Source organism: Empidonax traillii, unplaced genomic scaffold (assembly GCF_003031625.1).
Source record: "Empidonax traillii isolate 1590-97213 ecotype Southwest subspecies unplaced genomic scaffold, ASM303162v1 scaffold132:size1788729, whole genome shotgun sequence".
NCBI classification, from domain to species: Eukaryota; Metazoa; Chordata; class Aves; order Passeriformes; family Tyrannidae; genus Empidonax; species Empidonax traillii.
In genome coordinates this window covers 248671-275951 of record NW_020955325.1, presented here as the reverse complement: position 1 = coordinate 275951, position 27281 = coordinate 248671, and the positions used below count along the sequence as shown (strand labels likewise).

Here is a 27281-nt window from a genome sequence, read left to right as displayed (position 1 = left end):
TGGGGGATTCAGTAGCCTTCTGGGCCTAGGCTGAGTTGCTCTTGAGGAGACAGGGCCAGGCACCACTGAAGGAGAGTGGTTGTGATACAAGTAAACACCTGCTCAGAAAACAGACAAAAATATTACATTCCCTAAGGAGTTCAGCTTGGCTGTAGAGGGGCCATCTCCACCTTGCTCTGGGGTAGAGCAAACATCAAGCCAGAATAGCACTTGCTTTGTTAGGTAAGATTACAAATCCATAATGCAGGTCTTAATGTCATCAGGACAACAGTGCAAGGCCACCAGAACATGTGGTGTTATTTCAGCCAGTCTTGCACACATAGTACACATGGGACACGGGACACCTCCTGCCTCTACCTAGTGTCTGATCATCAGACCATTTGAAATACTTCCCTTAGAAGAAGCAAGTGGCTAAAGGAACCACCTGAAGTGATTAGCTAGAGCCACTAGAGTAAGGTCAAGCCGATCTAATCCAGACTCTTGCCCTTTGGCAACAGGAGCATTCTTCTGTTCATTGTGGTTTCTTAAACTCTGAAATTTTCAGGACAGTCATGTTTCAGTCTATACAACACCACATATGAGCCTACCTTAAGGGGCAGGCACCTGATTAAGGCTTTCACCTGAAATACTTTAAAAGAATTCATTATGTTAAGCAGATCTGATAATATCACTACAGCTACTACATGAACAGAAACTATGTTTCAACCACAGTTCTGGAGTAATTTATTCTGTGTACTGACCCATAGAGTGGCACACAGGTAAAATAGTAAACTTAAAAAAAACCCACTCCACACCCAGCTAAAACACTTGCTAACATACCTTAAGTTCCCAAAGACTCCTTTAGCTTATATCAGAATTTAAAAAAGGCTAGTGTGTCACAGACTGATGGACACCCAACCCTGCTCTTTAATATACAAAGTTTGTATCAGAGTGACACTGTAGCAGAAAGTGTTGCTCACTAATCCATTCGTCCATTAAAAAAATTGCAGTTGGCCAGGTACCAAGGTACCAGGACTTGTATCCAAGAAAGCAAAAAGAGGAATTCCTATTTCAAGGTGTGCATTACATTTAAAATAGTTTTGCAAATAGTAGGTCATTAGTAATTAATAAGTAATTCAGCATTTGTTGAAGTCTTTCAAAGCTCACTTAGACTTTACATACAATGTAGGCAGTGTCTATCCATTCCACAGTGTACAGACGCAGATCCCTTCCACAGAATTCAAAGGTCTTGATATGCAGAACAGACATCAGGTGAGACCTACTGAAAAGTGAAATTTACACCACAGAGCTACATGAACAACCCTATAAATATTTAACATTAAATAATTAATAGGACGCTTCAAGATTCATCTTTCCTGTTCTGCAGGCACTAAGGAGTATGAGTTACAGTCTAGTTCCTTATTTTCATTCCTTCTCTGTAGCTCTAAAGTCTGCAGGAGTGAAAATGACTCTCATTACCAGCCTTTTTGTTTTTAAGGTTAGAGGCATACAGACCAGAAGTCAGAGCAAGTGGATGAGGGAGGAAAGAAGTAGAAGAGCTAAAGTTTGTCTTGCACTATATCCTCAGTTTTCTTATGGCATAAAGCTGGATTGCACTAATCCTCTGTCATGGAAGGATGCTGTCTTGTTTGTTAGGGAAAAAGCAAAGCTTTGTATTGGAGTGATTCATCTTGTTACAAAGATGGGGGGAGCAAGAGACAGAAGGGTATGGTCATTTTCCGGTTTCTTGCACCATCTGCTAAACTGGAGATACAGAAACAGTAAAAAGCAGAAATTCTACCTCACCGAGAAACATAGTAGAAGGCTTGAAATCATAACCCTAGTAGAGGGCACTTGTCTGCTCCAATGTCCATCTTAAGCAGCTACCAACATTAGACACATGCAAAGAATTAAATGCCTCCTAACATAAATAATTGTGCAATTAAATTTTGAAAGAGGATGTTCTTGTCTGGCTGCAGCTGAGGATTAAGAGACCTTGAATGCTACCTGTCATTCGTTTCTTAAACATCCACTTCCTTTGGTTTTCTAAGCTATTGGCCTCGGTTACATCCTGCAGGAAAGGGCTTAATTACAAACAAAGCCTTTTGTTTTCAGCCATTCTGCCCTGGTGATCTAACACTGCTGAGCATCCCTGTTGTTCTGCTCTCAAGAAAGCATCATTAACTTGCAGCTGACCCCTCACTTGTCCCATTTGTTTTGAATTCTTCTTCCCCCCACATTTTCCCGCCTTTCCACCTAAAAAGGCTCAGGTCTGTCCAGCTGTTGAATGTTCTCTGTATGAAGCTGCTAATTATTCTCAAGAGCTTTCCAGTTATCCAGTTACCTAACCAAGCAACTAACCAAAGTCATGGTGAGGGTGCATCCTACTCATCTTTTTTTTTTAATCCCATATTTCATCCACTTTAATAAAACCTGACATTCAGCTTTTCTTGCTGAATGCTGCTTGTATTTATCATATGATTCACAGTGGCATCTGAACTTTCAGTCCTCTGCATAGCAAACATTATGCAAAGGCAGTTTGTGGCTTCCAAGTGGCCCATATTATTTACAGGTAAATGTGTTACCTTTACAGCTAACATCATTGTTAGCATCCATACACTAAATATTTTAATTTACAGCCACACAAAAATGAACAGAGGACACATTCAGAGGGGTGCTTGGCTTGCTACTGCTGTTAATTTCAATTGTTGCATGTAGCTGGAGTGCAAGGGAGTGGACAGGTGTTGCACTGCACTGTGGAAACTGCCATCCTATTCTGGATTAATCTTCTCTTGGCTCAGCAGCAAGTTTTGCCACCTTCTTATAGTTTGTCCTCCTGGCTGTACAGCAGAGCAGAAAACAGACTGCAGTGGTATGGATACACCTTGCAAGTTACATCACAGTTAAGGATGTACAATTAGGAACCTGTAAGGCCTGAGTTAAGTCGCTTGTGGGTGGTGCTTCGAGGATTAACACTGCTTTAACTAGACAGAAGAGCTGATTTGTTTGGGGTTAAGAACCCATTCTCTGCCACCAAAATAGCTCTGCTTATTATAAAGATGTGGCACAGCAATACTGCAACAAAAGAAGCTGGTAGAGCTAAGCTCCATTATGTTTCTTACAAGTTCACAGGAAAGAATAAGCCCAGTTCTAACAAAACTAAACGTGATATTTCAGAAAGTTTAGCTCCTTGTCAGTGCTGTGATAAAACAAGACTGTTTCTCTCAAGGATACTCCCGCTATCAAGCTCAGCTCTTGCATCCCCTAGATCCGCTCATCCAAATCACTTCAAGACCATGCTGTTCTGACTTCTGGAAACCCCACTGTTCCCAGGCTCTAGGCCTCAAAGAGAGATCTGACAACACTCCAGATTTCTGACAAGCATTACACTACTTAATCAGTAGTACAACACTCCCCTAAAAGTGTAGGAAGCGCCAAGGCTGTAAGTGGCAGCAAGGCCCAGGCCAGCCCTTCGGCAAAGGTTAGCTTAAGTGGTGCTGTTACATATTGCAGTGATCCAAAGAGCCAGAACACAGCTCTGGCACTGCTGTGGGGAAATGTCTTCAGGAGGCTCCAGGCTGAGATGTCAGGAAAGCAGCTACAATTTTCTTGAGCAGGGCTCCTTGCATGTAACTCTAGCCCAAACACCACAGGGAGGAAGGAACAAGACCCTTGTGGAAAGGAAAAACTGCTTGTAAAACCTGTTCACACCATTACATCCTTCTTTAACTTTTTACTCTTAAAGCTCGTACCTCAGTGACTGAAGTGCCTTCCACAAGCCTTCGCAGTAGCAGTTACTAGAAGTAATAGACAGAAGGCCGATGAAGAGATGACTCAAAGTTCAGGGTTCCTACCAGCCCCTGCCTACCCTGTCTTCACTGCTGGGACAGTTGAGGTCTCTGTGCCTGTTTTCATATGGTAATGGGATATCCTAGCATATCCCACTCAACCACAAAAGGACTTACAGCAACAGTTCACCAGCATTGCAGTGGGCAAAGAGGTTCATCATCCCATTGTCTACCCCCTCAGAGACAATGAAATGCTTTGAAATATGCAGGACTAAACATACAAGATATGTTTTTTCTGGATAAGAGGACATTGTATGATCAATAAATCAGGCTGAGCAAATTCAGACCTGTCTCTCACAAGAGAAATGATAAACAAAGTGTTCATAATGACAAAACCAGGAATTTTTGCACAAGATTTGGGGGCCATCTCATTCCAGCATCACTTCTCCCTCAGCCCTGCAGGCCTTGCATGGGTTGAAGACTTCAGTGCAGACAGGGAAGAAGTACTGTTGACAAGATGCTTCATCTACTTGCTGTAAAGGCAAAAAAGTTGATAGCAAGTCTGCTGACCCCACTCACTCAATATTCTTCCTGAAGCAAATTCCCACCGATGTACAGAATTTATTCTTTTTTTTTTCTTTTCTTTTCTTTTTTTTTTTAAAAATACTTAGTGAATTAAGATGGATACCTCTCCCAGAAACAGGCAAGTGAATCCTCTGGGACCCATGGGATCCAGCTCTGGGACTGGGCCACTAGTAAGTACCTGGGAAAATCAGCACTCTTTTGCTCCCGTTCCCCTGTTCCCTTTGTCAGAATCACTGCAGGTGGATCCAGGTCCCAACTGTGACCAGCAAGAAGTCTATGGAGCTAGGCACAGCTCTCTTCACACCCGGATCTGGTACCCATTGAGGTCTGGCATGGCTTTGGAATCGGTGGGCTTCTTCTCACCAGATGGCCTGTGAGCAAAGAGGGTAACAACTCTTCAGAAACTGTTTTCAGTCAGGAGGTGCTGCACATAGAGATGGCAACAGAAGAAAAGGTACAAGAAAGCTTTAGACTGATCCTGCTCTATTGAGGGCAGGATTTTCTGCAAAGTAATTCTCTCAACAACCTCAACAGAAGAGAATGCAAGTTAGGAAGAGTAGGAAGTCCACTCTGGAACCCCAGATTAATTTCAGGAAAGCAGTCTTACTGACAGCACTGTAATTTTTGGAATCTCTTTGAGGCACAGGTCTGTGAGACACCAGAGGTCAGACCCATGCATAAGGTTAAATGTCAGCTACCAAAAATCACTATTTGAGCTACTTTCCTCATCCCTGCCAAAAGAAACAAGCAAACAGAAAACCATGTCCCCTCAACTCCCTAAGCACTGATAAACTCACAAAGGCACAGACTAGGGAAGAATGCTACTGCAGGCCAGAGAAGTATTGCCTGTTCTAAAGAAACCCAGTAGGACATCAGAAGGATCTAAGACCAAATAGCAAGGTGGAAACTGTGAGTAAAACAGAGGTGCTCTAAACAGGTCTCCTGCTCAGCACCCCCACTCACCGTCGGTCCCCACGGCTGTTGCGTCGATGGGGGCTGGCCTGACCTCTTTGTGGAGAGGAGACATCTTTCTTTCTGTCCTTAGTGGGAGATGGTGGCCCAGTTCCTTTCCCAATCTGATGGAAAAATTAAAGAGCAACATGAGCAGAAACCCAATATGAGTAATAAGAGAAAACACAAAAACTAACAATGATTTATTACATGGGAATAAAATACAAAAAGGCAAAGCAAGTGTATCAAAAATGCAAAAACCAGAAAGAAAAAGTAACAGTGACAGCTATGGCTCCAAGGACAGTATACAGTCCAAGCTAATCTCAACTGCAGCACTGCATGAGCATCTATTAGAGGACCAGCCTGTACACAAAGGGAATTGGAGGCTGCAGCCTCCAATTCACCCTCTACTCCACCATCATCTAGGAGAGCTTCCTGTTGCTTCATTTCCCCAGAACACCAGCAGCCAAGCAAGACAGTGGATGCAGCAGCAAAGTACTGCATCCTTGCTGCTTACCTTCAGCCTCATATCACGGGCATGTCTCTCAAGCTCTTTCCGAAAGTCTTCCCTGGTTAGCTTGTCTAGATCCAGGACGGAACGCTTCCACTCAATCTGCTCCACACTGTGTGGGTCATGGGACACACAGTGGCCCAGCTTCACCTTTTTGAGCGTGTGCCAGCAGCGGCGATATGCCTCCTCGAAGTCAAAGATGAGTTCGCTCAGTGTGCGGAAGACAGGTGCTTTGTACATAAGCTCCTCACGTCGGCTGATGCCCAGTGCCCCATAGCGGCCTCCAAAGTTCACCCCCAGCACAATGTGTCGGAAGTAGTTCCCTGAGAAGTGGGTTTTGAAGCTGATGGGGAAACGGTCCAGTGTGGTCATGTTGTTGGTGAGGTAACTGACAGCAGCTACTATTCAGGAAACAACTGGTAATACCAGTTTCTTGACAAGATACTTCCTCCCTACTCCAGACCTTCCCAGCCTGCTCGGCAGACTCACTATTGATTAAGGCATCACATAGGCAGGATTTGTTCTCCAGACTCAGGGTCCAGCTCATTGCAGGCTGCCCTACTTTCATCTGGGTCACAGGGAAAACAGATTTGGCCTCTTTGAGGAGACAGTCAACAGAGGGAAGTTAATTTCGAGGCAGTTTTGTGGTGCAGAAGTTGCAACACTAGCACCTCAAATTTACTGTATTCCATAGTTCCCAAATTGTTAACACTGCGGCGTTATTCCTCAGTTTGTTTTAATCTTTTTCACTAGCTACTGTTTCACACACCTTTAGGACAAAAACCTCAAACTACCCTTCTGAACCATTCACTCAGCACCTCTGCCCCTCCAGGTGGTTTTACCAATATGCACGAAGAACCTATAGCCTGAGTGCCGTAAACTAAACGTGGAAGACAGCTGGGAAAGATGCATACTTAAAGACAACATGTCCAGAACCAATAAAGGTATTGCCTAAGCTAATACGTGACATATGCCATAACTGGAAGTTAGGGAGGATCCCTAACTTAATTGCTTGGATTTGGACTTTATTGGTAGGGTTTTGTGGCAGAACTGGGGAGGAGAAGAGGAGGAATGTGGGGCTTGATGACGATATTATAAACAGCCTCAAAGCATCATAAGAGAGAGAGCAGAAGTGAAAACACAAGGATGGGCAGACATGCACAACTTCAAGAGGAAAGGATACATTCCCAGGATCACAGCTTCCAGGCATTTTATTGGCAGGGCCTCTTTGGTCATTTCTTTGGCCAGGTCCATCAGCCTGCAAAGTCGGACAAGGGAAAGACAAGGACAATTAGAGAGCTTGAACTATGCCAGTATGGCCAGTTCAGCCTTTTTTCACTATAACCACGTAAGGTAAGGTATGTTTCCAGGAGAGGGTGGCCCACTGATGACAGGGAACAGAACAAAGTATCTTCTCTGGGAAGATATTAAATCCATACCACATCTCTGCCACACGCTGTTGCTGCTTACAAGGAACTTCCTTCACTGAGTTACAGCAAAACTGCTTAGAAGGCCAACGTCTGTTCTCAGGAAGAACACAGCACATGGCTCAGCAAGTTCTGGATGGACACTGATGTGACCACAAGTAAAACCCTCCAAGGACCAAGACCCAGCAGTGCTAGGCTCACAAGGCTCAAGGACAACGAAGCCTACTTCTCTGGCATCAACCCTAGTTTCTGTTCAACGAGTACCAAGAAGGAGATATTGCACTGATAACAAAACAAGGCTTTTGGAGTCAAATAAGTCTAGGGACTAGACCAATAGTAAAAAGCCAGTCTTGGGAGACCCATAATATGCTGTTCAAGAGAGTCAGTGAACATCAGGTGCTTATCTTGAGGAACTTATTGGGCACGGCTCTTCCCAAAATCTGCAGTGGGGAGAACTCCTATTTCTCATTCAAAGTATGGTCACCAAAAGCTCAGTGAGCCTAGATTCTGCAAAGGCACTCACAGGAGCTATGAAGTTAGACCTGTAAAGATACTTGGCTTTTACAAAACTTGTTTAGAGCAGGACCTAATTTCAGAGTCCGTCAGAAGTTCACATAGTTGCATTCCAATTAGAAGCAGGCAGAATCTGCACATCTTTGCAATACATTTTTGTTATTTTACTGGACTTATTGATTCATGGAAAAAAACCCCACAATCTCTACTCTTGTTCTTGAGAAAGATGAGACACAGCTCTGTCCAGCTGTGCCCCAGGCAACAGACAGTAAAGTCATATAAAGTAGGATGGAGCTGCAGTACTGAAAGCCCTGAGTGCCACTAAACCTTGGGCAGGGGATGGAGAAAAAGCAGTGCTTACAGCAGGGCTCCAACAACAAAGAAAGGATTAAGTGCTGTAGAGGCTGCCAGCACTTACCCAGTCAGAGGTCTGCTCTTCTTAATCTCAAAGAATTGTGTCCCAGTGTGATTGTACCTGGAGGCAAGAAGTTAAGGGCTTGGCAGCTTGGAAAGTAGAATTTGAAGAAAACTTATCTGAAGAACTTTCATGTTATTTGCCATTCTCACAGCAAAGTCATGATCCCACAAATACAACAGCAACGCAAGAAATTCCTCACCTCCCTCTCCTGCATTTCTCCCATTTATAGTCCCTCTATACTTCCACTGTATTTCCTTCTTGTCAATTCTTCTCTTTCTCATACCCACACACAGGTTTCCACTCCATTTCCTTAAGGTCCACGCTGACAGCACATAATCTGCTCATCTTTTCAGTTACCAGGGCAGAATAGAATTTAATAAATCTCTTCCTGCTCTGATCTGCACAGAGCAATGAAACATTCATGGCACCTTATTCTAACACTGACTAGGATCGAATCCAGAGCACAACCACCCTGGATGGTGTCAAAAGGTCTGCCTTCTTACACTGAATTAGAGCTGAAGCCAGAACTAGGTCTGTATCTCATCAGTGAGATTAGACTGTGTTTGCATGGCACATACCTGGTCTCAAGCACAACAGGGAGAAATCTCATTCCCAGAACACAGTCACACAGGCAGCTAGCTCTGCGTATAAAGGGGTAGAATACCACAGATGCACAAAAGCAGGGTGGCTGACTGTCATTTAGACAGCTACAGAGAAGAGTGATTGAGTATAATGACCTGAGAGGGTTTTCTCATCACCACAGCTCACCCATGCCTTAACAATGAGGTGATGCAGTTTGTAGTCCATCTGACACCTGGCTGTTGGGATCTCAGATGTGTTTTTTAACAAAATGCCACTGTAAACGGTGGGTAGTGGGGAAAAGCTCTTGACAACATGTCCATTTGTTACATGGAGTGAACAGAATCAATAAGTAACTTGGGCAAAGAAGAAAAGAAACAGAGCAGCAAAACAAACAAACAAAAAATCGCAAGTCCAGCTTCCTGTTTTTGGGGAGGAAGTTTCAGTTCTCCTCCAGCTACAACAGAAGGCACTTTTCTGTTCTTCAGAGGGAAAGAAAGTCCCCTTGGTCCCTCTTCTTGGGTTATCACAGCAGTGACGAAGGTAACAGCAAAGGATACTGAAGCTCCCTGATGTAGCGCTGTACAGCTTCCAGGCGCTCAGGGATGGGGGTGGATGGCTGGAACACAGGCACACTTGGTATGGGAATCTGAAATGAAGAGCAGAACATAAATCACTGCTTCCAAACCTCTCCAGCATCCTGCTGAGCTCAGTGGCACATAGCTATAGGGAGCATGTTCCTCTGAAATAAGACTCTTTTTGCTGCCCAAAGTGACCACACCAAAAACATTCCTCTGTTTCCACATTGGTAACTGGGAAGGGATTCAGAATGAAGCATTACCACACAGCTGCAAGAGAAGCTATGTGAAAAGGTCCTGCATTTATGCAACACTGGAAGAATTAGATAGAATTAACTGACAAGGCAAGATGCAAGACAGGAAAGCTATCACTGGAGGGACCTCATTTGAGTATTGAAACTAGAAGGCACAAAACAAATATAAGAGAAGAAGAGAGAAAAGCAGAAATGGAGAATGAGTTTCCCTAAAGCCACCAGAGGGTAGAACAGTCCTGTAAGCAAGGGTATAAAGGTCCCTCACTGCCTCCTGGCATCTCAGGTGAGTTGGCACTTACTTGGACACAGACTTGTCAGCATGACCTCTTGCCCTGCACTGTCGGGTGTTTTGAACTACATAGTCAGAGAATGACTTCTGGAAGGTCACCATTTAGACTGCTGTCCCATTCTGAGGCCTCAGCCTTATGGGTCCAGTCAGATTTTCCTCACCACTTGCTCCATGGGGGATAACTGCAGTCTTGTCAGCAGCTGAGAAAATCTGTCTAGGGAAAAAGTAAGGTCCTGCCCACAGGACAAATATAGAGGAGAAGACACAAATTTGGGATGACTGACAGACTTGGAGAAACAGCCCAATATTTTCTCTCTGAAGGATAGCTCATGCCTCGCGTGCACTTCTCTGATACCAGACTGCATCTTTTCTCAGCAGCTTGGCTTTTAACATCTCAGTTCCTCCTCAGACTTCCTCCAGAGCTGGGCTATCCACAGCTATGAAAGAGTGAGTCAGAGCCAGTTCTTCTCTTGAGCCTTCTACTCTGCTGTGCACAACTGTCTCTGCTGTGCAGTTTTGTAGCCAGTGGCACTGCTTAGTGCACCCTTCATGTCTATTTCTGTGGCCACTCATTTCCATATACCTCATTCTGCCCTGGCTTGGCACAACTGACTGGTGAACCAGGTCAGGCACCTTAAGCAGCTGAAAACTGAGCCAGCAAGCATGGGTAGTTTTCAGTCAGATCAGCTCCTTGGCCTAGCTTGCCACGTGGTTGCACTCTGCTTGTGGCTGCCCTCCCTCCCCACCAGTACAAGGACCAGAGACTGCTTAACTTTGAGATGGGCTGTTACTGCCTCTCCTAGTCAAGCAGAGGCACCGGCTGGCTCACTTGCAAGCAGCAGCACAGGAATGGTGAGAACAGATGTGAAACTGAGTTTGTTCAATTGCAGCAGGAGCAGGGAAGGCTCGAGAGAGCAGCACAGGAATGGAGCCATCGCTGGAACCACACGAGCTGAGTCAGTTTGCATGGTGTGAGCTGACACACTGAGTCATAGGAAATAATTTCCAGGCAGAAACAATGAAAGAGGTAACAACCAGGGCAGGCTGACTATTTAACTTTGTTTCATTTCTTCTGCACAGAGACTTTTATGCTTTTGAGTGAAGACAGATAGATTGAGTGCACGTTGACAGCATAGACTAATGACTGTGGGTGCTTATTCCTCCCTTACTGGGACAGACCCCCCTTAACTCCTTTTCCTCAAAGTACTGTGTAACACTGAGACAGTGCAATGGCAACCAGTTCAGCAGGGGACTAGTTAATGCAGAAGAGCCTCCTGCACCTCAAGTAATTAAACTGATGAAAGTACACTGTGCTCTCTCTCTCAGATCTGGGCCTGCAGCCCAGACTGGGCTACAGTTTCTTTTGCATCAGGTCTATAGCATTTTAATGGGGCAACAGAAACAGGAGAGGAATAAGGTCCCTATCCCTCCATCTCACACTGACAAGATGAGTGACCCTTACACTTTTTTTCTTACCCAGCATCATCCACTGCTCATCTCAGAAGAGCTATAAATATTATGCAGTTTTCATAGTCCTTCAGAAAGCAGAGAGGAATTTATTTGTAGCAGAAAATATAGGAAATCAGATCTATTTTGATTTCCCTTTGGTTATTCTGAAAGCTGCAGAGAGAGAGCTAGAAAGAGTCCAGATTTCCCAGAGTATATAATCTCTGCCAGGCTTAGCAGACTGAATGAACACATCCTTGGTTCTTCATCATTTGTGTGGAGGGGTTGCATCACCCCAGTCCCAGATTCATGCACCCCAATGGGCTGGCTATATGCATGGGATTGAGACCCTGCTGTTAAAAAGGGCATCCTGAGAACAACAGAGATTTTCATACTTAGTGGGCCATGCTGTGCATGAGAAAAGCAGATGGGAGAAAGGCACAAAGCTCCACCCTTATGCATATCACAGAAGTGCTTTTTTGGCCAGCCTAGTTTAGCAACAGTTTCTTTTATGGTACTTATATATATCCAATCTCCTCCCTACTCTTCCTTCTGCAAACAACAACATGGGAGCAATACCAATCTTGGTTGATAGCCTGAAAAAAAGAAACATTTTTTTCCATCTCTCTCTGTATAAATACATGAGATGCAACTCTTCCTGGCTTTGCTCTCATAACCACCTCATTTAAAATCCATCATTTCTTAATGAGGCAAGCACACATCACTTTGTATTTCCAGCGTGCTCCCATTTGATGGTACCAGCAGCTCCAAGCAAAGCAATACCCCACCCTGTTGCTAGAAAAAAGACATCCAAGGAGGGTGGCGCTCTCAAGCCTAGCATGTGTGGCCAATCAACTTTGTCCTGCCAACATGGCATGACTCACTTGATGCCCACTCACCCCAAATCTACTGGAAGGAAATGGAGATCTCTGACTCTAGCTCTGGCTCACCCCAGTGAGAGACAAAGTCCCTGAAGCTGGTCATTGAACATATTTATAAAGTCTGATCATAGCCTCCTGCAGTCATCATTTTAGAGTATTTTAGTTTATAGACAATTCTTTTGAGAGTTACTTCTCCCAACACCCAATGCTGGCTACCATTCAAGGCCAGAATTTTGAAGTAGGTGAATTACTGTCCCATTCCCAACACCCAAAAAGAACTATTCACCCTCTAGCACATGGAGAGCATCTGGCTTTTCAAAGGAGCTAGCCTTGCAGAGTACACCCATTGCCCTAATTCTCATCTGTTGTACCAGCCATTCAAAGAAATTTGATGGCATGGAGACAGGTGGTGATGAGCAGCCCTCAAAGATAAAAATACATCCCTAAATGGAGAAAGCTGGAGAAACAGAGCTAACCCATCTTTTTGGTTTCCTGAATCCTAGCATCCTCTCACCTGGGATGCCTGGGGAGCTTGGGAATGGGATTTCAGATGGTGAAGCACTGAGTTTATAGATTTGTTTCCCAGAGGAGCTAACAGATGCAAAAAAAAAACCCCAAAACAAACTCACTCAAAAATCAACAACTCCCAAAACAAACCAGCCTAATTACACCCACTATTGCAAGAGTTCATTCCACTTGTGCCCTCTAACTATAACCCTTTGGCACCAAGACTACAAAGTGAGAACGGGAAGTTCTTCACTTAAGACCAAAACCAGAGATAGCATTGAACTTCCCTCCTCTCATGCACTGTATTCTTGTTTGTTAACTTCTTTCTTCCATTTTACCCCCACCTCTCCTGGCAAAATCAGCTCTTATGGTTAGGAAATTAGGTAGTGAGTGTGTGTTCTGACTGAAACACATTTTCAGTCTTTACCGAGGCTCAGGACAAAGTCAGAGGAAAGGAAGGAAATCTGAAAAGGAAGGAAAAGTCTAGTGGGGTTAGAATAGTGACTGTAATCAGGACTCAGGATTTGTTCCGTTTGCTGCCACAGATGCCTATAACTCTTCACTGCACAAAGGATGTTGCATCACATGCTTTTCTGGAGTTCCTCACAGAAAGCACTATGGATCGCCTGTGCACTATATAACAGCACATCCTTTCATACTTTAAATTACCTTCCCAAGGAACTAAGTCCTTGATAAAAAAGCCTGAGCCAAAAAAACCTTTACCTTTTTGTATCTGAATTTCCCCTATTAGAGTGATGGGAATATTCTCATAACCCACCCGTGGAGTGACACGCTAAATGTTTGCAGTGCTTTTGTTCACAGGATGCCAATGAAAGGGGGAGATTTTTCTCAGGCTAAGTTTCAACATAGATAGCAACAATTACAAGAATTCACATGCAAATGTTTCAGTACGGCCCAAGGTTATGTGAAATGGTCAGCGGTTTCTCTTTTTGTACAGTTCTCTGCAGCAAGGCCAAGAACGTGCTTGGAAATCACATCTGACGCTACAGCAGCAATAAGCTGTGTTAAAACTCCTGGCATCAAGAGTCTCTTTTTTGACAGACACAGCTCTGTTCGAAAATGTCTTTTGGTGTGGGAGACTGTACTGAAATCGAATTTCTTCAGGTTCAGAGACTCACCTCTGTCTGTCTCACCACCCCCACCCCCTTTCCAATATTTGGACTCTTCTAATATTTAATTTTCCTCTTTTTATCATTTATCCAGTCTTTCTCTCTAGGCATTGCCCATCTCCACCCCCAGACTGCTCGCACATCAGCCACCTGAAGTCTGTTTTCCAACAAGGCCGCAGAAGAAGGGGGTGCTGCTGGCGCACCAGATAGGGCAGAGCCCCGCAGACACCTTCTGGCGCTACGAGTTAGAGCGTGGCTTTGCTTCCTGCAAGAGCACGCCCGGGGGCCCTTTTCCCGAAGGATCGCTCCCGAGCTGGGGAGCCTGGACCCTAAGGAGGGCAGGCGGGCACCCCCTCCCATGCTGCCGTTTCCCCCCTTCCCTTCGTCCGCCCTGCGGGGGACGGTCCGCCCCGGGCGGGACCCAGCGCCACACCAGCCCCGCACTGTGGGGTCTCACCTTGGGCAGGTCGGCGGCGCCCCGGATCCTCTGCGCCACCCGCTCCCCCTCGGGGTGGATCCTGCCCACATGCCGCCACATCCGCTCCCAGGTGGGCTCGTCCACGGGTAGCCCGCCGCGGTTGACGAAGAAGGGGACGCCGCCGTCGCGGAGATCCTCCTCGCCCTCCTCCTCCTGCTGCTCCTCGTCCCGCGGCGCCGCCGCCGCCGCCGCCTCGCCGGACGGGGGCTGCCTGGCGGCGGCCGCGGCCCCACCGCCCCCCGGCATCGGCATCGCCGCCGCCCGCGCTCAGCGACCGCCGCCCGCCGCGGGGCCACCGGGGGCCGCGCCCCGCATGGCCGGCGCTCTGGGCACAGGGCGTCACCGCCCCCGCCTCGTCCCTGGAGATATCAGAGCGGAGGCTTCGCGGGGAGAAAGGGAGAAAAAGCCGGGCGGGGCGGTGCCGGGTGCCGCATCAGGCCGCCGCGGCGGCGGGGGAGGAGGAGGCGCCGGCGGCCCGAGCGCCCGCGGCAGTGACGGCGGGCACCGCGCGGGGCGGGCCTGCCGCCGGGGCGCCCCCGCCGCGCCGCCTCCCGGGCGCTGCGCGGGGCGGGCGGGCACGGCCGCGTCCCCGGCGGGGGCTGCATGCGGGGTAACAAAGCCCCCGCGCCGGGCGGGGCGGGGCGGGGCGGGGCGGGGCGGGCTGGGCTGGGCTGGGCTGGGCTGGGCGTCGCTCCCCTCCGCCCCTCTGCGTCCCGGGCCGGGCGGCGCCGGGTGCCCACAGCTGTACCGCAGCCGGGCGCCGCTGCCGGGGGGCGGACGGGGGTGCTGCTGCCCACAGGCGATAAGCAGATGAGGGCGATAAGGGAGCCGGCTGTGGCCGGGCGATAAGGGGGCGGGGCGGGAGGGCGGGAGCGGGCCCTGGGGGGAGGCTGGGGCGGGGCCATGAAGCGGAGACTTAAGGGTCGCCGTGAGGGGCAGGGATCGCTCTTTGAGTGCTGCTCGCTGTGGTTCTGCGCCCGGGGTGCGTAGGAGTTAGGGACGGCCGGAGGGGCCCGGGAGGTGGTTCTGCTGGACAGTAGAGTACCGCCGGGAGCCAGTGGCACGTTTCCTTGTTAAGGTAGCTTTGAGGAACAGGAGAGATGGGATGAAATTGCCAGGTGGGAAGCAGTGGTGGGTGAGGAGGGTACTGGGATATTCCTGTGGCATCCTGATGAAGGATGCACTTCTCCCTAGGGGGAACTGTGCCGCTGCTATTGGGATATGCCACGCGTAGAGTGTCCCTCTCAAGAGAGGGACCGAGCAGGGCTTTTCTGCCTGAGAAGAGAGAAAATGCACTGTCCCTAAGGTCTGGAGATGCACTAGAAGTTAAAGACCGAGTGGTTTACTCTGGCTTCATCGTCTGGTTCTGTTCTTTTGACGTGCTGAGAAGCATGAACTCTGATGGGAGGTTCTCCACATAATGCCAGAGATTTGTAAACCTATCCTCCAGTGTGTACCTGGTACAATGGATGTGTCCTCATCTGTAAGAGCCGGGCTATGTCTTGCTGTGGACAGGACTGCTGACTAAGTTTTCTCACTACCCTGTGAGTCCATTTTGAAAGCTCTGGCATAAAAGCAATCTGTAACTTAAGCACCAAGTACAAGAAATGTGTACAAATTACCAGGTCAGCTGCCGACGAACCTTTTGAAGGGCATCTTGAAATACTTGCTTTTAGAGCTCCAAACAAAGGGTCGTGGGAAATGAGGGGAAATACATCCCGGTTGCCATGGGATTTGGTGTGTCCTGGGAACTGGGTATAACCTTTACAGAGCCTGGTAGAGGATTTCAGCGAGAAATGGCACTTCTCCTGTACTGTGTGCCGTTGTTCAGAAGAGATAATTTCTGAAGGCAAAATGCTTGAATGCAGTATTTCTGTAAAAATTGCCCAAAATGCTGAAAGGTTGATTTCCTTTAGAAAAAGTAAGCTAAATGTGTATCCCTGCTTCTTCCTTCTCTCTTTGAAACTAATCATCAGCATCACTTCATGCAACCTACATTAACTTCTGCAATACCCGAACATACATATCTGTGAATAAGGGTTTTCTCTTGAATACGGACCTTAAGCACTGCTGATTTATCACCTCAGTAAGGTTTTTACAGCTTTTATTGCCTTTGCCTTTTACCTGTGTGCAAGTGGTGTCAGTAGAGGATGACTTCCTATATCTAAAGAGGCAGCAAAGCCTGGGTCAGGAATAAATCTACAGCGTCTGCATTCTGTAAGAACAGTTCATAACCATCCATGTCCTCGGTCCCTTCAGCCCCAGCGGTCCTCAGTTTGTTCCTCTACAGACAAGGGACTGGAAGGGTACCAGTTGTGCAATGGCACAGGCATACTGGGGGACGTCATCTGCATTGTGGTTGAGTGGCAGGTGTGTTTTGAGTAACAGCACTGGGGAAAGGACAGGGTGCAAAGATTTTAAATGCTTCTTTTAGAGCCATATTGTCTCCCCTGGCTAAAACTAGGCACAGCTGCCTGTAGAAGCAAGGATGCTAGTTTTGATTCCAAGCTCCAGCACTGATTTGAGATGGTAGTTCACACTGCCTTCTGTACTTGTGCTTTTCCACTTGTAAAAGGGAAGTGCTAATAACCCTGAACTTGCAGCCAGAGACTTTGTAAAGATTAGTTGGCATTTTTGGCACATTAGCAATTACTCTTTCTTAAAAATAAAAATATTATAGTAGGAGTAAAATACAATCCTTGTATGTTTAGTGTCTTAAAATATATTCTCAAATCTCAACTGGAGGAAATGTAGCTGATAAACATCGACAGGCTGCAAAATAAGGCTTATCAGGGGATTTTTGCTTCAGTTTGTATTGGTTAATTATTAGGCAGCATCCCTCCCTTTTAACCATCACTCAAATAATTGGGCAGCAGCAGAATATCAGTATTATAAGGTAATGCCATGGCACTAAGCTTTCTTTAGCTGAAAAAGGGAGAGCACAGCCATGCCAAGTAAGCCAGTCCCTGCAGTGGGGACTGAATGCAACTGAGGTGACAGCAGAGGACAGAGACTTCACTTTCTCTTCTGCACAGCTTGTGCTTCCTTGCTGCGTGTGAGAACTGTTATGCATGCAGGTAAACCCAGATACCAAACCATTGCTAAGGTATTAAGGAAAGGTTTGTTCCAAAATTGGAAACTCTAAATACACTGCTAAAGTCACACAGTGGGTGAAAGAGTGCCCCCAGGCCTGTTTTCTGGTGCTTTTATAACAATGCCTGTCTCATGCACATAAGTTCAAGGCTGTGTTCTCCTCTGTCCTTTTATGTATCCTTTTTCTCCCAGCAAGGGCCTCACAGCATGTTATCCTAATTCAAAACAGGCAGATAATAAACATCCATAGGTGTAATAAATGGGATTTTCCTGTACCAATCTTTTCCCAGGCCCAGTTTTCCTAGCAGCGAAAACTCCCTTGAGCAAGAACTCTTTATCCTCCTCAAATAAATCTTCCACGTATACCTTCCTGTCCCTACACCACAAATGCTGTTACCCACGATGCAGGCTGCATAGTGGGCATTAAACGCTGCCTTTAATTTCTGGCAGCACATTATTGTGGCTAGGATGATGAGAGACCAGAAGATTAGACAATTTTTGTTTAAAACAGCATAAATCTTTCATTTGCCTATGCTCCATAGAGGAAGACTCCGCAGAAACTGTGTATACCGCACTGGAGAATGGTTTAAATGGGTGAAATTTTGTTAAGACAGAGTTAAGTTTTGCTGTTAGTGAAAAAATAAATAACTTTGATAAAAAAAATTGAAATCAAGGCAGAACTTATATTTGATAAAAGTATGGAGGTGGTGTAGACTGTACTAGAAAAATAAATTCTCTCCTCTGTTCTTCTGTGTGAACTGGGAATTTTGTCTCTATTAGAGAGGATCCAAAATTAGTTTCTGTGAACATAGGTGGTGATACTGTTGACTTTTATATTTATATTATTTTGTAATGTCCTTTACATTTTGATTAATATTTAAATTTTTTACTTCTGACAATCATTTGTTGTTATACTATTGTTTTGGTTTCTGTAGGTTTTTTTTTTATATCTTCAAATACAGTGTCTTTGTGAACTTGCATAGGAGCAATTCAAACACTTAGTGGAGATTTATTTTTCTTTATGGTGATTTTAGGCCACTGTTTAGTTAACATATATTTTCTTAGTGTGAACTGGAACATCTCAATGATCTTAAGGATTTTTTCCAACCTAAATGAAACTGAATTCCAACTGAATGTTGCTTAGAGCATGAGTAGGGATTGTGCTGTCTTTATTGACCTTGACCTAACTCTTTGTGATCTGAACTTCTCTGTGCCCCTAACTTCTTTTTTTGTAACTGTTGCAGAGTGGGTTCCCTCTTCTGTATTGCTGAAAGAGGTCTGTGAAAAGCCTCGTGTGGCAAATCAGCATGTTTCTAAATTTGTTTCCCAGAGTTTATTTAGCTTTGAAGCTGTTATCTAAATCCATTGAATTTCATTCAATTTTTTTAACATATTAATTCTCTTTAATTCTCTGTGCGTTTGGAATGCTTCTTTGAAAAGCACCTGTAGTTTTTCTAAACTGATTTTTCAGAACTTTGCCATTGAGTCATTCAGTGCCTCCGTATCACCTTGGATAGCTTGTAACATACTTTGTAAGGTCTCTTCTTGCCAAGAAGAATTCCTATGTGTCACAGATTCTTTTGCACCTGTTGGAAATCTGTAGGAAAATTCCAGCAGATTCACGTATTTTCATCCAGGCTTGACTCTGCTAGGGGCAGGTATGAGAGGAGGTGGGGAGCAGAAGGGCGGGAAGTGAGGTTTGCAGCTGCCTGTGTTTGGGCCCTGCAGCATCTACCTGAGTGCCATTGCAGAGAGGAATGGGCTGGGAGGGATGTCATGGTGGAATCCAGGATGGCCCTGACCCGACAAGTTAACAGAGCTGCTGTGCTCAGTGAAAAGATGGGGAAGAAACTTGTACAGCTTTTTAGTCGCAAATTTGCTATGCAAAATCATTACATGAGGTATGGTGTTAATTTGTTTTATGAACATATTTACACGAAACCTTGGTTTTTGTGTGGAATAAGTAGGGGAGCTGAATTTGTTAAGTCTAGTGGAAGAGAAGCCTGAGACAGTATAGTCGTTAGATACAAAAATAGTCCTGAAAAAGAGGTCTGTGTTACACTTCTAGGGTATATGGGACAACAAATAATATATCTTTAAAATATAATGTGAAAGAGTCAGGTTATACATTAGAAAAAACTTTAGAGAGGACAGTGAAAGACTGGAATAAATGTCCTCAGCAAAATAGAGGGTCCACATCATTGAAAAGTTTCAAGCATTGTTCATCAGCCATCAGTCAGGAAATACAATTGGACTCAATAATCTTAAGGTTCTTTTCCAATCTAAATGATTCCATGATTTGGTTAGAGTTGATCAGGCTTCTGAGAGGAGGGGAGAGAACCTGTATGACATGCTAAAATCCCTTATGGTTCTTTTGTGCCTGAAAATCACTGGCCTAATGTATCAACTAAAGAAGGGGGGAAGTTTTTGCCCATTTGAAGGGTTCTCTTGATTGTGAAGTAAGCAGCTTGACTCTGTGAATGACCTTTACTCATACAAACAATCTCATTGATTCCAGTTGCTGCACTTAAATGAGAGAAATGGTGTATGTCAGGGTGGAACACCAGAGCACAGTGGCTCAGCGTCAGTTTTTTCTTATAATACATTTTTTACGTAGTAGGTAAGCTGCCTTTTTTAAGTGTTTGATTTTTTTTTTTTTTTTTTGGTGGGGTTTTTCTTGTTTTTGTTTGGTTTTGTTAAATTTCAGTTAGAGGGTTGAAACTCATTGTTTAGGTGATGTTTATTTGTGATTTTTTTCCTTTCTTTTAGTTTTCTCCAAATCATAATACTGCCTTTAGCCTACTCATACAAACATCTTTATATGCAGTGAAATTCTCTGCTCTGCAGAAACCCTGATGAGTCAGTGTAGTGCTGAGCAGTATGCTATGCTGCAGTAGATCTTTGCCCCAAGTAGGAATTCTACCTTTGCCCCTAAATTTTCTCTTGCCTTGACTCTAATCAGGACTATCTCTGCACATAGCAGAGATACAACAGACGTGTAGCCTATAGTCTTTCGGCTTGAAGCCATTCCCCATTATCTTGTAATTATGTGCCCTTGAAAAAGTCCCTCTCCAGCTCTCTTTTAGCCAGCCTCCTCTAGGTACTGAAAGGGAAAAACCATAGACTAATATGGTTTTGCATCAAACTTCAGCGAAAAGAAGTTTAACAGCTAAGAGGTATAAAGCATTCTGCTTAGCTGGGAAGGAAAAGGGGCTTTGTTTTCTGAAGTGAGTGGAAAACTAGTTTTAGCAATCACAAAGAAGTTAAGAGCTTTCTGCTATATGAGTGCTTAACAGACATTGTTAAAACCTAAAGTTACACTGGAAAAAAATCATGGAACAAAATTGTCAATAGTTGTACCTGCTTTAAAGTTCTTTAACTTCTCCAGTGAACTTTTGGATAAAGCTAGAATTTTATGATAAAATTATTAATTTAATTTCTGTCTGATATTTTTTTCAAGAAACGGAGAGGAAACAGGCTTGATCCTGTAAAACCTTTTTCCTGTTCTACACTGGTACAGAACAGGCACTTCTGAAAGATTTAACTGGGACCAGAATAATAAACACACCAACACATGGGGTATTTATTGGAGTTTTTTTAAGAATTCAAATCCCAGCTTCGAATCCCAACAATGCTTTGTGAGAAGTAGAAATTTAAATGTTACATTTCTCACATCTGAACAGTGTGCTGAGCTTGCTCTATAATGTGTGTCTTTCTTATATAGATCAGAGTGTACATTCAAAAGACACTACTCCCAGACTACTCAGGTCAGGGACTTATGTGGAGTCTTAGGTTCAGTTCCCTGTGCCAAGCCTTGTCACGCACGCAATTTGAACTTTCATCTGTCTTATCACTGATGCTGCAGATTGTCAGTGTATTCTGGAATTATTGCCTCTCCCTTTTGGTTTGATCAGAAAATCCTCCTTGAACCTGCGTAACCTTTCTTAGCAAAAATTTATTCCTCTTCAAGAAATTTCAATAAACTGTCACTTCCCAAGAGCAAAGGTATTTCCTTAAGAATTTTTTTGTAATTTTCTAAGTCAAACTGATCATGAACAAGTTTTCTCTTCTCAGCTGGTTCCTTAGTGTCTTCAATTCTAACTTTGTCATTTAGTAGTAATAGATGTTATTTTTTTTTCTCCAGAAGCCTAGGATAAAGTTATTGCAGGAAAGTGCTGCATGGATTTTAGGGTTCTGTGCTGTATTCCCTCCTCTCTGATACTCTGTTCTGTCCATGCTTCCCAAGTGTTCTTGTTTGAATGCCTGCAGCATCTTTGTGAAACGTGATAGTGCTACTCTTCCCATTCTGCAAATGGAGAAATGAGATAAAGAACTTCAGCAAGTACTTCTACTGTAGGTGAAATGAGCAGAGGTGATTGCTGACCTCATGAGTCAGGTAACCACCTCCATGCAATGATATGTGAGTGTACCAGCACTGACTCTGGTTCATCCAGGTACAGCAGTGCTGTGCCGTGTGTGTTCCCTGGTTTGAGGATCTGCAGCTCAGAGCACTCTACCTTGTTCTCTGCTGTGAGGTGTAACATGCCCTGAATGATTTGTCCAAGATCACACAGGAAGACACTGGCAGAACAGGAACATAATGTGAGTTTTCTTTTAAGCAGCAAGCACACCTGCTTTAATTTTGCCTCTAGGCTACATAAGTTTTAAGTGAATAAAAATTACGTGCATATGGAAAAACTTCTTCCATATTTTTTTGAAAGGAAGTTAATTCCTATAATAAGATAGGTTTGGAGAGAATTGATTTTGCAATATGATTAGTTATGCTAAGGAAACTGTTCTTCACAGTTGGAAATGCAAATAAAATTTTGGTAGATCGGACTTCCATCTTGGTTTGCTTTACTGAAGTTAGAGTAGGAATGCATCATTCAGTAGGACTGTATTGATCTGTTCTATTGTGTCATAGACTGGAAGGAATGTAGGAATTTATTAATATTCTTCTAATACATTGAAGAATGTTTTAGAAGAATATTAATAAAAAGTTTCATGAAAAAAAGGGTTTAGTACTATTGAGAAATGGGTGCATTATTTTTGTCAGTGTTAATCTCCTGGTTCTTGATGTCCCCCTCCCTCCTCTTTGCTGTTACTCCTTCATGGTCCTATTGTGCCCAACTTACTGTGTTACATGTTTCCTGGTTTGCTGAAACCTGCTAATCTAGTAATTATGCTTTCACACTCACTAATTAATTTCATTTTTTGTAGGTATCATATGGAACATGCTTGATGACACAGTTACATCTGTTCATACAGAGGAGAAATTTTGTCACTGCGGATTTTGGAGGTAGGTTTGGGGTTACATGGAAGTTAAGGTGTAGTCCAAAGAGCTGATTTTTTTTTTAGCTGTCTGTAGACTGAAAAGGTGCATTTTCCAAGGAAATATCTTATAAGATATATGAAGAGGGTTGGCAGGTAAGTTTGCTTCATTGGGGTAGGGGTGTGGGGTGTGCCCAACTTAAATACCTCTATGCAATTGCACACAGTGCGGGCAATAAACAAGAGGAATTGGAGATGTGCACATGCCTGCAGGGCTATGATCTTATCGTCATCACAGACGTGTGGTGGGATGAATCCTGTGACTGGAGTGTTGGTATAGGAGGATACAGGCTCTTTAGGAAGGACAGGTTCTGAGTGGAAGGTGTCCCTGCCATAGTGATGGGTTGGAACTAGATGATCTCCAAGGTCCTTTCCAACCCAAACCATCCTGTGATGGGGAATATGCTGCAAGGATCAAGGCTCACACCCTGGGAGTAGAATGGACTTTGAAGAGGCTTGAGAGATGTTACTTTCTACCCAAGTTGTTCCCTTGGTACTGTTTGAGTTGGAAATTAATTGGGTTGTTAATAAGTCTGTGCCTCTAACTGTGGAGTTGATCTTTTCACTCTCTCCAGCTGGAGGTAGTGATGAATCTAATTTCACCTTGACGTGCGAGTATTTGAAAGCTACTTCAAGCTTATAGAGAGGCTGTGTTTGGGAAAACTTTGTGCCCTATTTGACAATTTGTCTGTTTCTCCGTAGTGATTATTTAGCTTTTTTTCCCCCGGGAAAATTTACCGTGGTGGTGGGAATGAGACCGACATGGGAGGAGTGACATCTAGTGGTCAGGAATGAAAATGTGCAGAATCACACGATTTTCCCACAGGACGATGAAAAGTAAAACAATTCCTAAAACATGGCCTAAGATTAACTTAGAGTGTACAAAACTTGAAATTTAGACATGCATTCCCATCAATGCAACTTCTGTCAGCCTCTGTAAGCAGTAACTTTCCTGCTTGATGTCCACTGCCAAGGAATGAATTGGATTTCTGGTGCCAAGGCCTGGTTACCCTCAACACATTCTAATATCTTCTTGTGTTTCTGTCCCATTTCATTGTTTGTTTGTTTTTAGGAATATTTTTACATGGCTCTCCCTTTGCCACAACTAGAATGACTTTAGGATCATATAATTTTGTGATTGTTACTTTTTTTTTTTTTTTTTTTGGCCGTTGGAGGGAGGCCATCTCGTGAATTGCTCACTTGTGAGAAAGTGATCAACTGTTTTGTAATGCTGAGAACCCAACTCTCTTATTTGTTGCTCTCAGTGTTAGAAGACACTGTTCACAGTTCACTTCCACTGGAAGGATTCTAGTCCGGGACTGGACTTCCAGACGAGTTCTCTGCTATCTCAGGGCAACCTTGTTGAATGGATTCTATCTAAGGGTACAGAGTGGGTTACACCTGTTTGATGCTTGGTGGAGGAAATGGGTGGCTTTAATAGGTTCTTTCGTGTTTTAATTTCCAATTACTCTTTTTCTAAGCAATTGAATGAGTGTAACTAATCTTGCTATGAAGTAAATACTTAGGGACAAATTCCAGCTGTCCAGTTGCCATTGAAGCAGGAGCTAGATAAAATCTCTATCACTCTAGGGCAGTGCTTGGCTTCACTACAAATTCTGGTTAAATTTGGAATGCTGAGAAATGAGCTAGTGTGTGGTCAAATTTTATTAGACTTTGGTGATGAAAAATGTTGTGCCTTCCTGCTGGCCTGGTAGGCTTCAGAGAAAATGGAAACAGATATTTCCTCAGACCTGAGAAAGGAGCAGGTTCCACTGAAATTAGATCAATTATTCTTGTCTGGCTTCCCGGGAAGTCACAGGCATACTCAGAAATCCCCCTGCTGACCCATTATATGAAGTTGGGTAAGTTGTTTGATCAGGTTTAGACTACTGACCACTGCAGTTGAGCCAGTAATTAAAGAAATGTGGCAAATTCTGTGCTCCAAGGCTCTGGGATGGATAGTATATAAATACATGTGATTATGAAAAACTTTAAGAAAAGAAGTGACTAGGAAGAGCAGTAGATATGTCAGTCTGTCTGGTCTCATGATTCTTTGACAGAGCCTTGCATATATCCAGATGACTCTGCCCAGCTCTATTTCCCTTCTGTTCTTCAGGGGTGCAGAAATGGAAAGAGGAAGATAAAAGGATATGTGGCACATATGCTCTGTGTTAGTAACGTGTCTGTCACAGCTGTGGGAACTGAAAAGAAAAGGAAGGAAGCAGGTGAAATCTGTTGTGCTCAGAGGAGGCCAGCATGTATTTGAGTGCTCACAAATGACAGATTTTTCCTTTAAAATTCTGTGTTCTAATACTGTGAGAAAGAGACAGGCATGTCATTGTTAAATACCTCCTTTATGAAGCCATATTGAGCTTGTTCTGTTGCAAGTTTAGTGGAGGAGTTCACACTATAACAGGGACAAAGCCTGGTGACATCATAAAGTTCCTGCAGAGTGGAGAGTCTTATAGACAGGAGCTGCGTGTAGGGGAGAACAGCAAGGGAACTTTTCCAAAAACTTCAGTAGTTACAGCTACTGGAGTATGACAGAACCCATTCTGAATTTAGGTTCAGTGCTCTAAAGGGCTGAGAAGTTCTTCAATATGAGTGCCTATTGCATTATAACTTCTGCATATGTTTTTAAAGTATATGTAGTCTGGCAGCAATTATGGGTGAAGCCATACCTGTTGCCTCTCCTGCAGTGAGTTCATCCTCTTGGGCCTGTAGTGTCATTCACTTTCTTCTGCTGTGGCTTCATGTTGTACATCCCCCTCATTCTGCCTGAGAATCCAAAGTCACTGGATTAAGATCTCTAGGAGGTACACTTGTGGCCATTCCTGTACCTGTTTTGGAACAGCTGTCCATAAATAAGTTCTCTTTTAAGAGCCTGCACTTTTTGTGTAGCCAGCTGATATTATAGGTCTCCTCAGTCTCACATCATCAGAATTTCACTACAGCTGTGTTTGCAAAAGAAAATTATTGCTTTTGTTTGTTTGAAATCTATCTTTCACATAGTTTGAGTGAGAGCTCCTAGTTCTAGCATTGCAAGGTTTGTTGAGTAACAGTCCTGCTCTCATGTTCTTGATCGCCTTCATGGTTTCATAATTCTCAATTGTATCCCTTTCAGCTTGTATGTCTCCAAATTAAAGAAAGAAATCTCTCCTCTTAATGCAGCTGCTCCATCCCCTAAATTCTTGTTGTACAGTTTTTGTGCTTGCATGAAACACAAGTGCTTAAATGCGGATACAAGTCAGTCTCTCAGTAGCTACATGTCCCAGCTGTCTGTCACAAGGCAGAGTTGGCTGCCCTGTTAAAGCAGTCAGAGTGTTCACAGAATAACTCTTTTTTGAGCATCTGACCTTTTTTAAAGCTGTAGCAAGCAAATTCCAAGAACGCTTGTGGGATGAACTGCAGCAGCTTTCTCTGTTTGTGGGTGGATACTGGCCAATTCGCAGCCATCCCTATGGATATCTAGCTTTTTCTTGGCCTGAAACCAGCTGTTAAAAAGGGCCAGATTCTCACTAGTTGCTTGTGGAGTTTCTGGTCATTTGGGTTACAGTGCTGGCCAGACACCCATTTGTACTTTTTGTGGTGGTTCCTGCCTTTCTCAGTGCTGAACAAGTAAAATAATTTTTACTTCTTTGTAGTTAGTACACTTGCTGTATGTGACAGGATACCCATGCTGAGAATGTGGTCAGCTGCAGGAGAGATACAGGTAGCAGCCAGGCTTGGAAGCACTTACACTGATTTTAGCTGGGACACTGATGCAATCTATCCTGAGAAGTGGATCTTTAGAGGAAGCTGATGCTGCAGGCAGAATCTATTAGTTCTCTGGTCTCTAAAAAGAGTAGAAGTTACATTCCAGTGATGTGGTTATGATAAAACTGGTTCTTATATGTTATCATTCTTGATTTCTGGTAGCTTATTATATAATAAGATGTCTTGGTTTATTAAAAATAAATTTTTTTTAATCAATCAATTTTAATAAATGGATGAGTTATTTCTTTTATGGATGACTGAGTAGCTCTTTTTTGGACCCATGTTGAACAAAGGTCCTTTTCTCAGTTTAAAGTCCTGTAACTGATTTGATTGGATAGTGAAAACAGCTGAAATGTTTAATTTTATTATACTGTTAGGAATTAAAGGGTGTAAAAGCAAAGATATTTAAAACTAATACTTGGCCTAACTAAACATGTATGACCAGTCTGGTAAGCAGTAGACTGCAAGTGGAAATTTGCTGTATTTTTTTCTCTTTTAGAAAAGTAAAGATTTATAGAATGGAATGAGAGCTATTGTTCCCTTTAGATATTAATAAAAATCACCGAATGTGTCCACCTACTCTCCTCTTATTGTTGATTTTGCCATATTTGTATGGAAATAGTGTGAGCTACAACATTTTGCATTGCAGTCACCCTAATTGTGTAAGTTATGGAGCGCATTTCCCCTATCACATTCTATAAACACAGTGCTGTGAAACCTGCAGCATCTAGATACATTCTGTATTGGAGTGTCCTTCTGTCTCTTAATAAGAATGATACTCCCCAAA

At 44.0% G+C, this 27281-nt stretch overlaps 1 protein-coding gene and 1 long non-coding RNA gene across 2 annotated transcripts in view; one reads left to right on the top strand and one right to left on the bottom strand.

Moving 5' to 3' along the window:
• Positions 1-699: 699 nt before the first annotated feature.
• VASH1 (vasohibin 1) lies at positions 700-14753 on the bottom strand. The gene is made up of 7 exons (XM_027883663.1): positions 14294-14753; positions 9312-9400; positions 8173-8229; positions 6998-7072; positions 5821-6202; positions 5316-5428; positions 700-4723 (listed from the first exon to the last, which is right to left on the bottom strand). Exons 1-7 carry the CDS (start codon positions 14564-14566, stop codon positions 4651-4653), a joined length of 1062 nt encoding a protein of 353 aa, XP_027739464.1. The 5' UTR covers positions 14567-14753; the 3' UTR covers positions 700-4650.
• Positions 14754-15336: 583 nt separating this feature from the next.
• LOC114057409 overlaps positions 15337-27281 on the top strand; it is a 33711-nt gene continuing 21766 nt past the window's right edge. The window contains exons 1-2 of the long non-coding RNA XR_003571216.1: positions 15337-16400; positions 22628-22706. This is a non-coding gene — a long non-coding RNA (uncharacterized LOC114057409). The remainder of the gene's footprint in view (positions 16401-22627; positions 22707-27281) is intronic.